The 14,592-nt window shown below is 41.8% G+C and overlaps 1 protein-coding gene across 1 annotated transcript; it reads left to right on the forward strand.

Moving 5' to 3' along the window:
• The first annotated feature begins 11,797 nt into the window (after positions 1–11,797).
• On the forward strand, positions 11,798–13,579 carry LOC147880490 (indole-3-acetate O-methyltransferase 1-like). Its single transcript, XM_087371140.1, has 3 exons — positions 11,798–12,478; positions 12,554–12,817; positions 12,898–13,579. Exons 1-3 carry the CDS (start codon positions 11,954–11,956, stop codon positions 13,261–13,263), a joined length of 1,155 nt encoding a protein of 384 aa, XP_087227266.1. The 5' UTR covers positions 11,798–11,953; the 3' UTR covers positions 13,264–13,579.
• The last annotated feature ends 1,013 nt before the right edge of the window (positions 13,580–14,592 follow it).

Genomic DNA, 14,592 nt, shown 5'->3' on the forward strand with positions numbered 1-14,592 from the left:
AAGGAGTTTTTCAGCATTAAAAAGTTTGATGGGACAAACTTTTCTTTGTGGAAAGAACAGATAAGGGATGTGCTTATTCAAAAGAAGCAGATTAAACCCTTGGCAGGGATTGAAGCTAAGCCTGCAAATATGTCTGAGGATGATTGGAATGAGTTGGATGCATTAGCAAAGTCTACTATTAGACTTCATCTTGCAGAGTCAGTTTATTTCACAGTAGTAAATGAGCAGACTACGGAAGATTTGTGGAAGAAATTGTGTGCCACTTATGAAAAGGAAACTGCCTCTAATAAAGTTTACCTCATGAAGAGGTTGTTTGAGCTGCAGATGAAGGAAGGGGTCTCCATTGCTTCTCACTTGAATGAATTCAATATTATTTTCAGCCAGCTTCAGGCTCAGAAAATGAATTTTGATGTGGAGACTAAGGCAATATTTCTCTTATGTTCATTGCCATCCTCATGGGATACCTTCCGTACAGCTGTCAGTAACTCTGCACCTGGTGGAGTACTGAAATTTGATGATGTTGTGGGTAGCTTGTTGGCCGAGGAGATTAGACGGAAGTCTATGGACGGCAACAAGCAGGATGCAGCCTTAAATGTGCAAAGGGGCAGATCACAGTTCAAGGGGAAGTCCCAAGAAAGAGGGAAGTCTCGTAGCAAATCCAAGGCACGGAACATTGAGTGTTACCATTGTGGCAAGAAGGGCCATATGAAAAAGGATTGCTACAAGCTGAAAAGAGAGCAAAAGGATAAGAAAAAGAATGCAAATTGGGGTGCAAATCAAAAGGAAGAGAGTCCAAGGGAGGACAAAGGAAAAGTGAAGATCGAGGAGATCAATGCAGTCACACGTGATAGTGACAATGATGTTCTCTTCATGTCTAGTTTATCTGCAGAGTTGCTTACCACTTCAGATGATGCATATTCCCAGGATTGGATTTTGGATTCTGGTGCTTCATTCCATGTTACTCCCCATAGGGAATGGTTCTCCACTTATGATAGTGGAAAGACAGGTTGTGTGCATCTTGGAAATGACTATGCATGTGACATAGTGGGAGCAGGTGACATAAAGTTTTCTTTTGCAAATGGGTCTGCATTTGTTTTGAAACATGTGAGACATGTGCCTAAGTTGACCAAGAGTCTTATTTCAAAGGGTCAACTAGATGATGCTGGTTTTCACACCACTTTTGGCTTTCAGAGTTGGAAAATTCAAAAGGGCTCTATGCTTTTGGCGAGGGGTGCCAAGTGTGGGACTTTGTATCCCTTACATGTATCAGGGGTATTTGATCATGTTGTTGCAATAACCGAGCAGCCAAGCACTTCTTTGTGGCATTGCAGGTTGGGGCACATGAGCCAGAATGGAATGAAACTCTTATGCCGTTTGGGTTATGTACCGCATTTGAGTTTCTCTGATTTTGAATTTTGTGAGCATTGTCTCTATGGGAAGCAGACTAAATCAGCCCATAAAAGAAGGGGAAAGAAAGAGTTTGAAATGCTTGATTTCAGACGTTTGTGGTCCCATGCCTACACGGTCATTAGGCGGGGCTGAATACTATGTGACATTCATTGATGATGCAACTAGGAAAGTGTGGGCTTATGCTATAGCTTGGAAGAGTGATGTGTTCCAGGTATTTCAGAAATGGCTGGCCTTGGTTGAGAATCAGTCAGGTAGAACGCTTAAATGCCTACGGACTGACAATGGTGGAGAGTATCTCTCTCATGACTTTCAGCATTTCTGTGATACACGTGGGATTAAGAGGGAGCTCACATCCCCTCGTACTCCAGAGCAAAATCCAGTTGCAGAAAAGATGAATCGTACCATTCAAGAAAGGTTGCAATGCATGCTTTCCAATGCAAGTCTTTCTGGTGGTTTTTGGGCTGAGGCAATGAAGACTGCAGTGCATGTGATCAATAGATCACCTAGTAAGAGTTTGGATGGTGGTATTCCTGAAGAGGCATGGAGTGGCAAGAAGCCCTCTTACTCTCATTTGCGTATATTTGGGTGTGAGGCATATGCACATGTGCCAAAAGAGCTTCGAAAGAAGCTAGATCCTAAGTCTAGGAAATGCATCTTTCTAGGTTATGGTGAAAGTGGAGAGATGGGCGATCGTCTCTGGGATCCAGAAGCAAAGAAGATCATACGCAGCCATGATGTGGTCTTCAATGAGAAGAAGATGCATAAGGCACCCATGAGGGATGTGGAAATGAGGAGAATCACTTTCCAGGATGTGAATCCACCTGCATATGTTGATAGGCAGCAAGCTGTCCATGCACCAAATGTGCAAGAAATGGTACAACCAAGTACTCCCACAGGTATACAATCAAGGGTAGATGATGGATCATCTATTGGTGGAAATGATGAGCCAAATGTGGCTGATATGCAAGTGGGACAGCAAGCTGAAATGCCCTTGAGAAGATCATCTAGAGTGTCTAGACCGCCTGATAGGTTTGCTCCAGGGGTAGACTATGTGATGCTTACTGATTGCGGGGAGCCTTCTTGCTACAGAGAGGCTATGATGCATGAGGATCAATGCAAGTGGGAGTATGCTATGCAATCAGAGATGAGTTCACTTATGAAGAATAAGACTTGGGACTTGGTTTCTTTGCCACATGGAAAGAAAGCATTGCCATGTAAATGGGTCTACAAAATGAAGGTCACAGGTGATGATGTGCCTAGGTACAAGGCCCGTTTGGTTGCTAAAGGGTTCAAGCAAGAGAAGGGTGTGGACTTTGATGAGATATTCTCTCCGGTTGTGAAGATGACCACACTTAGATGCATGCTTGGACTAGTGGCAGTAGAGGATATGGAGCTTATGCAGATGGATGTCAAGACAGCTTTCTTGCATGGGGATTTGCATGAGGAAATTTACATGGTGTAGCCGGAAGGCTTTGAAGAAAAGGGCAAAGAGCATTTAGTTTGCAAGCTAAAGAAGAGTCTCTATGGTCTTAAGCAAGCACCTAGAGAATGGTATCAGAAGTTTGATGCTTTCATTCGGTCCCAGGGTTTTAGAAGGAGTGAAATTGATCACTGCCTCTACACTAAAAGGGCTAAGGATAATAGCCTGATAATCTTGGCACTATATGTGGATGATATGCTATTGGCTAGCAAGAATACTTATGAGCTAGATGCATTAAAGGCCAAGTTGCATGAGGCCTTTGATATGAAGGATTTGGGACTTGCAGGTCATATTCTTGGTATGCGCATCACGCGTGATCGGAGTAGGAAACTCCTTTGGCTTTCACAAAAAGAGTATGTTACAAAAGTATTGCAGCGTTTCAATATGGAGGGGGGGAAGGCAGTGAGTACTCCATTGCCTCCATATGTGAAACTGAGTCATACAGATAGTCCCAAATCAGATGAGGAAAGGGCCATGATGGCCAAGGTTCCTTATGCATCAGCAGTTGGGAGTCTTATGTATGCTATGATAGCTACTAGACCAGACATTGCATTTGCAGTGGGAGTTGTTAGCCGGTATATGGCTAATCCAGGAAAGAGGCATTGGGAGGCAGTTCAGTGCATCATGAGGTACATGAAGGGTACCAAGGAGATGTGCATTTGCTTTGGTAAAGGAGACATGCATGTACTTGGGTACACAGATTCAGACTATGCAAGGCATGTGGATAGTAGGAGATCCACTTCTGGTTATGTGTTCACCTTTGCAGGTGGTGCAGTGTCGTGGATGTCTCGTGCACAGAAGTGCGTGGCTTTGTCTACCACAGAGGCTGAGTATGTTTTGTTGCAGCCACAGAGGGTTGCAAGGAGGCTATATGGCTTGATCGGCTAGTGGGAGATTTGGGGATTCATACAGGTGTACCGACATTGCATAGTGATTCCATGAGTGCTATTCAGCTAGCACGGAATCCGGTCTTTCATGCAAAGACCAAACACATTGAGGTCACGTACCATTTCATCAGGGAGGTACTTGAGGACAAGCGCATAGAGCTTGTCAAGGTTCATACAGATGATAACCCTGCAGATATGCTGACGAAGAGTCTACCTAGTCATCAGTGGTTTGAGTATTGTCGTGTATTGATGGGCATTGGATAGTATGCTCACGGGTTGTTCTCCCTTAAAGGCACATTGTCCTTTAAGTGGGAGGTTGTGGGGGTTAAAGGTCACTGTGCCTTAACCCCAGTTATGTACAATACTCAAACACATATATAAATGAATGAAAAAGAAGATTAGGGTGGTTCTGCACCCACCAAAACTTGTGTGGCTCTCTGTCTCTCTCTCTCGCTCTCTCTCCCTCTTCCATTCTTGCTTCCGTTGAGAGCACTCTCAAGGATTGAATGGCATAATCCAATGATTATCCACTATACCCTCTTTCACCTGTATCTTTCTACCATCATCTCGACGCATGTAGATAGCGTAACCACCACCACAGTAGACTTAGAGAAGGGATGCAGATAGTGACGATTGCATTTGCCATCAAACATGCAAGTAGCAGAGATATTAAGTGCACCGCATGGGCCATGAACATTGCATTGTGCAATAATATCATGCAACTCAGGGAAAAGGGTTTTATCTGGAACTTCTGCACATACCAATTGATCATAGTGACCAACTTGAGTGGGTTTGAATGCACCTTCCAAAATCAATAGTATGTGTAGGTGTGGAAGACCTCTCTTTTGAAACTCAATCACACATACATACCTAGCAACTTTTCCAAACAAATCATGCTTTATAATCGATTGCATCAGATCCTTGTGTTTTTTATAAAATACACAGGTTGTTGAATCAAGGCGATCTTGTGCTCTTTGACCTGGCAATAATCCTTCAGATATTTCTAACCATTTTGGGTTGCAGGTGAACGTAATAAACAAATTTGGTTTACCCTTTTTTCTCACAATTGCCATTGCATCCCTGTATAACTGGCACATATACCGTGGTCCTCCTATAAAAGAGGATGGCAACGTAACTCTACACCAATAGCATTGCCCAGTACATTATGCACCGAATCAGCTGCATTTAGCATGTCCATCAATCCTTGATAAACTTATGCATGATGTAAAGACGATTGATTGTTGCGTATCCACACTAATATGTACTCTTCCATACTACTATATGCATCAACAATATATTGTTGCAATAATCTCCCCATCGTAGAAGGCACACACTTGTATCAGGCCTTACTTGTAGATGGTACGCATAATATTATCTTTGTGTCACACAATTTTTCCTTTATACATCATGTAATGATACATGAGTAGGAACATCTCTATAAGGGACATATAAATGCCATCCATCCTCCCCTCGGGGAAATAGAAGAACATACATGAGTGGCATGTATGATCGATGCAAATTTGATATTCTGGATATCAATCCATTGCAGCTTAAAAACTGGACGTCTCGATTCCCAACATCATAATCATCCCCTTGCCCTGGCATGATAGCGGCAACCTCGATAGCTATTGGGACCAAGTACTATCTTGAGGTTTATCGGCTCTCACAAATTACCATCTTTAAGTTTGCATGTGGATTTCTTCTCAATACTTCCTCCACAGCAACCAATGCACTGGCATACGGATTGCATTCATGTATCATCCTTTGCAACAATTCCAAAATGCCAAGATTCAAACCAAGCATTCCATCCAAACGGTTTTGCAACTCATGATCTGTATCATGGACATATAATTGTGCAAACCGTGGAAGATCTTGTCTAGACTCATCAGGTAGCAAACTCCCGACATTATGGTACACTGTGCCATGAATTCAAAAATTATGTATACCCCTATTCCTAGAAAACATTTGATCAACTTGGGCTCCCAATGAGGCAAACACCATGACACTATTATAGGCTCTTATATTATCCTTAAATGTTCTTCTTCTAGCATCACTTCCATGAAGTAGAACTTTTAAAATCTCTGGTGGATCTTCCAATGGCAACAATGACACATGGCCAACTTTACAACAATACTTTCCCACAACCTGATGCATACTTCTAGTCTCTTGCTTCCACAATTGAGCATGATAGAAACTGCATATGCAATCCATACTTCCAAGTGAATGAACAACAGGACTATTGGAAACCAATGGATACAAATATGGGTGCCCTATATCATCCCTTAATGGAAATCGATGCAGGATAGATAGGATCCCCCTAGAACCTAAACTTACATTCCTATTACTGCCAACAACATGCTCTCGTGCCCTTGACTGCCCATAAACTCTAGCTGCATTCGATTGAATTATTGTACCTATTACTGGAGCATCTATTGTATATCTTCCCACAACAACACAATGCTGCACATTCGGTGCACCATCAGGGCAAAAAGTAGATTCTGCTGGCTCCAGAAAGTGAGAATCCATGCTTGCATGTGGCTGCACTCTCACACTTCTAATTGCAGTACAAAAAGCATTCCCTTCTCTAAGACTATCAGCAAACTCCGTATTCATACATTCCATAGCTATACTCGTACCTTGCTTTTTGAGCATTGTTCTCTACCTAGCAACATTACGACATGCCTTACATGTTAAACGCAATAAACTTCTCTTATCAAGACATGTTAAACTATCTACATTCCATTGTACATCATTATGTCCCTACATTTGATTATGTTGTCTGTAATGAACAACCTCTATAATTGGCCCCATGTGTCTAAAACCTTGTTTTTTCAACATTGTTCTCTGTCTGGCAATACGACGATGTGCCGTGCATGTTGCATGAGGCCTTTGATATGAAGGATTTGGGACTTGTAGGTAATATTCTTGGTATGCACATCACATGTGATCGGAGTAGGAAACTCCTTTGGCTTTCATAGAAGGAGTATGTTACAAAAGTATTGCAACATTGTATGATATGCATGATGAAAAGCCAGATGTACAAAGGTTGCAGGTCCATCTTTCATTGTTGAATAATGTGATATTAAGAGATGATGATTTGCACAATGTGGTGGATAGGGAATAGAATAGAAAGACCATCCTCATGGAATGGTTCACTTACAACTGATTGCAACATGATGCATATAATTTGCTTTATAGTGACTTTCCATGTGAGATGGTTTTGAACAAATCCAATAAAAAGTGGTCTAGAAGAAGGCAGGGCAATAGCATTGGTCGGATGTATAACATTTCTCCATCTGCTAGTGAATTATATTTCATGCATATGCTACTTAACGTTTGCAAGTGTTGTAAGTGCTTTGATGACTTGCGCACTTTTGATGGGCAAGTTTACCCTACTTTCAAGGCAGCATGTGTAGCTAGAGCGTTGTTGGAAGGTGATGATGAATGGTTTATCTCCATGCAAGAGGCCGTTTTACATCAAAATAGCACACAGTTGAGGCACCTTTTTGTTGCAATTTTGATTCTTTGTGAGCCAACATCTCCAAGAATTTTGTGGCAAAGATTCTCAGATGATCTATCAGATGATTTCTTCCATGCATTAGAATCAAGTATGGTTGACCGTCGTGGATTGGCACGGAAGGAGGCTCTATGGCACTTGGAGCACATTCTCCAACAACATGGGATAAGGTTGGTAGAGTTTGATGGATTGCCTACCTTGGATAGATCATGTGTATTGGTAGCTACAAATGCTCTATTACAAGAAGAAAGAATGTTTGATTTTGAGAGTGAGGCACGACTTGGTCAACAGATGGAAAGTACCTTAAATCATTGGCAATGGACTGCCTTCAATCAGATTCTGGCAACGGTCTATGCAAATGTTGCTGCAGTGTTTTTTCTTGATGGCGCGAGAGGATTTGGAAAGACTTTTCTATACAATTGTTTGCTTTCTCAGTTGCATGGGGAGGGGCATGTCGCTTTGGCATGCGCTTCTTCTGGGATTGCAGCGTTGTTACTAAGCAATGGATGCATAGCACACTCGTGGTTCAAGATACCACTGGATTTGGATGCCACCAGCAGTTGTAATATAAAGGTCAATAGTCATCATGCAGATGTTCTAAAGATAGCAAAGTTGATAATATGAGATGAGGCACCTATGACTCATCGATTCGCATTTGAGGCACTGGATAGGACACTGCAAGATATCATGTCAAATGACCAACTGTTTGGTGGAAAGGTGGTGTTGTTAAGGTAGGATTTTAGGCAGGTCTTGCGAGTTATTCCCAAGGCAAGACGAGAAGATATTGTCAACTCTACATTATGCCACTCAAGGATTTGGAGATGCATCAAGGTATTGAAGCTGGTACAGAATATGCGGGTTATTCAGGAAGGTGATAATTCAATAGAGCAGTCATACAATGGGTGTTAGATATTGGAAATGGAACTAGCAGGTGTATAAAAGAAGACACTGTTGCAATCCCACAAACTCTATGGGAGGTCTAATTGAGTGGGTGTATACCAGGACTTACAAGGGTTGTGGATTATGCACCATATTTTTGAGATTGTGCTATTCTCGCACCTCGAAACCTTGAAGTTGATGCAGTCAATGCTACTGCACTAAAGGCAATGCTCGGTGAGGAAAAGGAGTATCTAAGTGCAGACTCAGTAGAGAGCTCATGATGGCAGTGCTAACAAAGTTAAATTTTCACTATAGGGATCCATGATATTGATTTACGAACAGCCCCTTACCTCACCCTTATATTAGGACAATCTTTAAATTCCCTATATCTCTTTTCTCTATTCTAAAACACGAGTAGTCTGACCCGTCTACGACGGGTTGGAGACCTGCTGTATTGGGTCTCAAGGTGGGATCTTTAATTTCAAAAGAGAAATTCTAAAGTTTGATGACCCCTTCCAACAGTGGAACCGCTTGGCTTGGCTCACTCAATGTAGGCTTACTCCTTAGGGTATTGTTGTAATTTTGTCCACCAGCTTTCCTAAAACCCCCTCTCTGCTTTCATACATAAAATTTTGCAAGATTACGTGCATAATGCATTGTATGCCAATGTAGTGCTAGATTGCAACACAATCAATCTTGGTTTATGGGATACATTAGTTTGAGTGTATATAAATAAATTTCATGAATTTGTTTGAATTAAACATATTTGTATGCATATCCCCTCTTTGCTTTCATACATGGAATTTTGCAAGATTACATGCCTAATGCATTGTATGCTAATGTAGTGCTAGATTGCAACACAATCAATTTTAGTTTATGGGATACATTAGTTTGAGTGTAAATAAATAAAATTTATGAATTTGTTTGAATTAAACATGTTTGTATGCATATCCCCTCTCTGCTTTCATACATGGAATTTTACAAGATTATGTGCGTAATTATGTGCGTAATGCATTATATGCCAATGTAGTGCTAGATTGCAACACAATCAATCTTGGTTTATGGGATACATTAGTTTGAGTATAAATAAATAAATTTCATGAATTTGTTTGAATTAAACATGTTTGTATGGATATCCCCTCTCTGCTTTCATATATGGAATTTTGCAAGATTACGTGCGCAATGCATTGTATGCCAATGTAGTGCTAGATTGCAACACAATCAATCTTGGTTTATGGGATACATTAGTTTGAGTATAAATAAATAGAATTCATGAATTTTTTTAAATTAAATGTATTTGAGTATAAATAAATAGAATTTTTGAATTTGTTTGAGTATAAACTTATATGTGCATGCTTCAATAAACACAACAAAAGAAGATTTACTTAAATATAGCATACCTAACAAAATATATGCTCTATAAAAGAGTACTAAAATATCTTACAAATTCATATATCTAGATATAGAGTATCTATATCAACTCCCCTAAGAAAATAGACTACGTCTATGTCTCACCCCATGCACCACCACACGAGCGCGGCGTCGACCTACGCAAGACAAAAAGATCATTTAAGAATTATAATCATTAAATCAATGAAAATTTAGAACTATATCTTACTAGTACTCAACACATTAATTAGAATGCTTACGCTGGGCCACAGGAGTGTGTATGTGGTACATAAATGCATATACAAAGTCTCTGTTTGCCCCTCGATAAAATACATCTGTTCCCATCGACTCCAAGTACCCAAAGAAGCGCACATAGATGGTCTGGGGACTATTATTCCTAGCAAGATGCTGAGAACTCACGACAAAATATCCAAAATTGAGATGTTCCACCCCATCATACGCTGGACCGAGGAGATTCATTGCAAAACTTGAGTTGGAAACCACCCTAAAGGAAAATAATATCATGTTTATTCACTTATATATATAGCCTAAGTAGCTTTCATCTATATGAAAAAAACAAAACAAACAAATATATAGGTTATCTACCCAACAAAGCTCTCCAACTCCAAGATGTCAACCAATAGCTGGGCGTGCAACCTAGCTCTCCAACCATCGGGATCTATATATTCCTAAAGGTAAATGACTATACTATTAAATAAGTCAACTTAGCAACTAACTACTACACAATTATGTACTTGCTACCCGTGCAATTGTCTCGGTGGTGAATGTAAATGACACTGCCATCCTATCATATCATATTACAATAACAATACATATCATATTACAATAACAATAGATGTGTCAACGTATATATATATAGAAGAAATTAAAAGACTTCACCAAGCCATAAATTAAAAAGAACATTAATTATAGTGCATTTGATAATCCATAATTTGAAGAAAAAATAACAATGTGTGAACCCATAAAACTTACAAAAATCATACATTGTCGAAATTCCAGAGACAACATTGTTTGAATGGAATATGGAATGAGCTCATGAAAATTATACAAAATAGTCATCACCGATTTTAATTCCACACTTCAAAGGCTTATAATTGATAGACCTTTGATCACCTAAAAGAACACGATGATACAAAAAAGACTGTGAAAATTTGTCACCCAACAAAGTCTGAAGAGGCTTTCAAAGAGTACCGGCATACTACTAGGTTCTTCTTGATGCCAATTGTAAAACCTCTTTATATACAACATTTGTGGGTACAGCTCATTTCAGCATCCTCATCACTAACCCGATCCACTCTCTGTGGAAGGAATACTTTGACTGCATTTGATGATCGGACATGTGAGAAAGCCACATATAATTGCCTGTGACTGAACACCGGTGTCGCCAAGTATAAGCCTAGGATAGACATTGTTTGGCCCTGTGCCTTGTTTATCATCATGCCAAATGCTAACCGAATAGGAAATTGCCTTCTTCTCATATCGAATGGAAGTTAAATCAAGTTACTGGGAATGAAAGTTACTCTTGGAATGAACATCATATCCCCAGCATTGGTACCAGTGATAATCTCAACTTCCAATACCTTCGTGTGGAACTCCTTGCAAATCAGTAGCTGAGTCCCATTGCATAATCCCTGTCGAGGATTTAAGATTGCGCAACAAAATGAGGGGAGCATTTTATTTCAAAACCAGCCGATGAGGTGGGTATCTACCACTAAGATCAAGCGTGTTAAGATACTCTTCTGCATACAAAAAAGCGCTTTAGAATTGCAACCAACAACATGAGTTCTCTTTTCCAAAAAGAGGGAATTTCTGAGAGGGCTCTTGATGAGACCTCCAAAATAGAAATCCCTATGGTGGAGAGAGAATTAGGCCATTCTCTACCTCATGAGCAAAGAGGAAATGAAGACTCCCAAGTGAGGCAAGAGAATGTTCAACAAAATGAAGCTCTATTGGAGGATAGCAGTGATGCTCCCACAGAGTTTCTTGCCAAGTGGCCCCCTTCCATTTTGGTTTAATATCTCAGACTCTCTCTCTCTCTCTCTCACACACACACACAGTTTACAAATCATTCGTACTTTCCTATACACATAGGTGTTGCAAATTAATCATCCAATCATCTTGACAATTGTTTTCCTTTGACAGAACCAATTTGAAGCATTGAACCAATTTTAAGGTAGTGCTGAGAGATACTTGTACTCACTTGTTGTCCTATGATCCTTCTCTTCTCCATCTAACCTCCCTCCTCCTCACTCCTGTTTTCCATCTTACCTCCCTCCTCCTGAGTGGTATTTCTACTCACTTGTTGTCCTATGATCCTTCTCTTCTCCATCTAACCTCCTCAGCTTGTGTATCTCAGCCTCTCTCAGGACAATGGACGAGCTGAAGGAGGAAGAAGTGCAAAGCGTGCTGCACATGAGAGGAGGAACTGATGAGGGAAGCTACCACCATTTCTCCAAGACTCTTCAGAGCACCTTGAATGACTTCTATTGGCCTCATTTAGCAGCCGCCATAGCCATCCACCTTCCCCTTACGTCCCTCAGGCCTTCCATCGCCATAGCAGATCTTGGCTGCGCCTGCGCTTTCAGCACCATAGCTTGTGTAAACCAAACAGTTCGCTCCTTGCGCCTCCTCTATTCTTCCCATTCCCTTCCCCAACCCTCCATCCAAGCTTTCTTCAATGATCTCCCCTCCAACGACTTCAATACCCTCTTCGATCTCATCTCCTCTTTGCCCCGCCCCCTTCCTCCCCTTGATCCTTTGCCACTCGATCCCTTCCGCCCCCCTGTCCTTGACTTCTTCCCTGCTGCCGTCCCTGGCTCCTTCTACACACGCCTCTTCCCGCCGGCCGCTCTTCACGTCGCTACCTGCACTCTGGCGTTGCATAACCTCTCCAAGGTGCCAGATCCGCTGTCGTGCGCATGCTTTTGCGAAGGTGAGATTGGTTTTTTCATGCGGCTCTCGTTTTTGCAGGTGCCTCCGGCGATTGAAAACGTGGGTTCCCCTGCTTGGAACGAAGGGCGAATATGGATACTAGAAGGATGCAAGGAAGCGACTCTTCGAGAGTATCAGCAGCAGTATCAGCGGGATTTTGTCGAATTTCTACGATGTCGGGAGAAAGAACTCGTTCCCGGAGGGCTTCTTTTTAGCGTCATGCTTGCGTCGAAAGAGAACAGAAGTCGAGGCGCGGTATTATATCGCCAGTTGGAAACTGCATGGAAGGAGCTGATCTCTGAGGTAAGCCGCGTGAGAGGAGAGATTTGGGACACGTTGCATCCGGAGGATCCATTGTTAACTCCAATGCGGAATTACTGCAGGGCGCTCTCGCCAAGGACACCATAGACGGATTCAATCTTCCGATTTTCACCCCAACCGTAAAGGATGTGCAACGGGCGGTTGCGACATCAGGGGCATTCACAATTCTGAGATGTGAAATCGTGGAAGTGGAGCGAGCACCTGAAGCGGTGTGGCAAGCAGTGGCAGCGGACTCGGAGACGTGGGGGAAAACAACGGCAACGATGGTAAGGAATTTCGTGGGGAGTCTAGTGTTATCGCATGTTGGAGAGGCAAAGTTCGAGCTTCTGATGGAGCGTTTGGAGCGAGTAGCTGCTGCGGAGGAAGAAGGCAGATCCCGATTTTTGACGATGATGGTTTTGATTTTGTCACGTACACTCGGAATGTAACTTTCCTCCATACTTTCTTCTTTCTGAACTTTCGTGTGCATTGGCTCTTCTCGGTTCATGAAAGCGAAATGGCTATGGACTTCATTAGATGGCCTTTTCTAACGCTTTCCTTGCTCTCCCCATCCCTTTAAAAAATTTGACAACGTTTTCTTAAGAAACCTTGTATGCCAATAGTGAACCGAGGAAAGAGGGGAAGCAAAAGAAGTGTTTGAGAATGAAAAGCTCTTCAGGTCATACACTAGCAATGGATAAGGCACCATGGATTTTCACAACATCGGGTGATGTAAGTTGTGTTATGGTCTTATGTGACATTAATTCTAGGAAGTGGTTGAGAGGCTTACCAGCTTTGGCTCTTTCAATAGATGGGTTGTAGTTTGTTACATAAAGGACTAGAAGAATCAAAGCTCTTTCAATAGATGGGTCATAGCTGAACAATAGCTATGGAGTTCGTGCCATAGAGTAGCAATGGTTGAGGGAGGCTTTTTTGATTAGTTGTAAAGCCTATCCTTAAAAATATACAAGAAAAGCGTACAAAGGCTTTTTTGATTCATTCCTTGAGATTCGCATCATCCCTTCGCTTGGGTTTATTCTTCATCAAATTGTGGATGAATTTTCTCAATAAGATAGGTGTAAGCCATAAAACTTTCAAAAGAGAGTCATCCAAACATTGCACGAGTTCTTAGCCAACAGCTCAAACATGCCTCTTAGCTAGAGTTTGTTAGCCGCTAGCCATACCTCTTCTGCAATCGAGATGCCTGTGATAGGCACTAGCTACTAGTCTTTCAATTTTGATGGCCTCTATCTTTGTGCAGCTCGACACGCAATCATCCTTCATCAACTGTTGTAGTGGCCATATCAATAGTTGTTCCATTGGTTGCTCAAAGACCATGTCCAAAGGCTTGGAAGGTGTGCTGCGATTCCAAATTATCTGCTACCAAAATAGATGATTGAAAGTTGATTATGATCCATAAGGATTTAGGCTTGGTGCCCAACAGAGGAGTCGGAGAACTTTGGAAGGACTACGTTTTCTCTGTTGACAGCTCGGTCATCCGAGTTTACAGTACAGAGTTATTTACTGTCCAAAATAGGGACAGTTCGATGATCAGCGTGCGGACAGCCATTTTGCAGACTGTATATCTTTGACAGTGGTACACAACTAGGAGCGTGGATCATCGACTCGAATTGAGTGTCTGAGCGGCTGTGGAATTGAGCGACAACTCGATGACCATCTTCTTGGGCTTTGGAGCGGTGGATCGTGGATCATTGTGGATGCTACTGCAGTGCTCACTCTGCTGCGCTTCTGTCATCGTGCAGCGGTGCTGCTCTGCT

The sequence above is a fragment of the Dipteris shenzhenensis genome, chromosome 32 (genome assembly GCF_047967505.1).
Source record: "Dipteris shenzhenensis isolate YYH24624 ecotype China chromosome 32, Dip_SZ_1.0, whole genome shotgun sequence".
In the NCBI taxonomy this organism is placed as follows: domain Eukaryota; kingdom Viridiplantae; phylum Streptophyta; class Polypodiopsida; order Gleicheniales; family Dipteridaceae; genus Dipteris; species Dipteris shenzhenensis.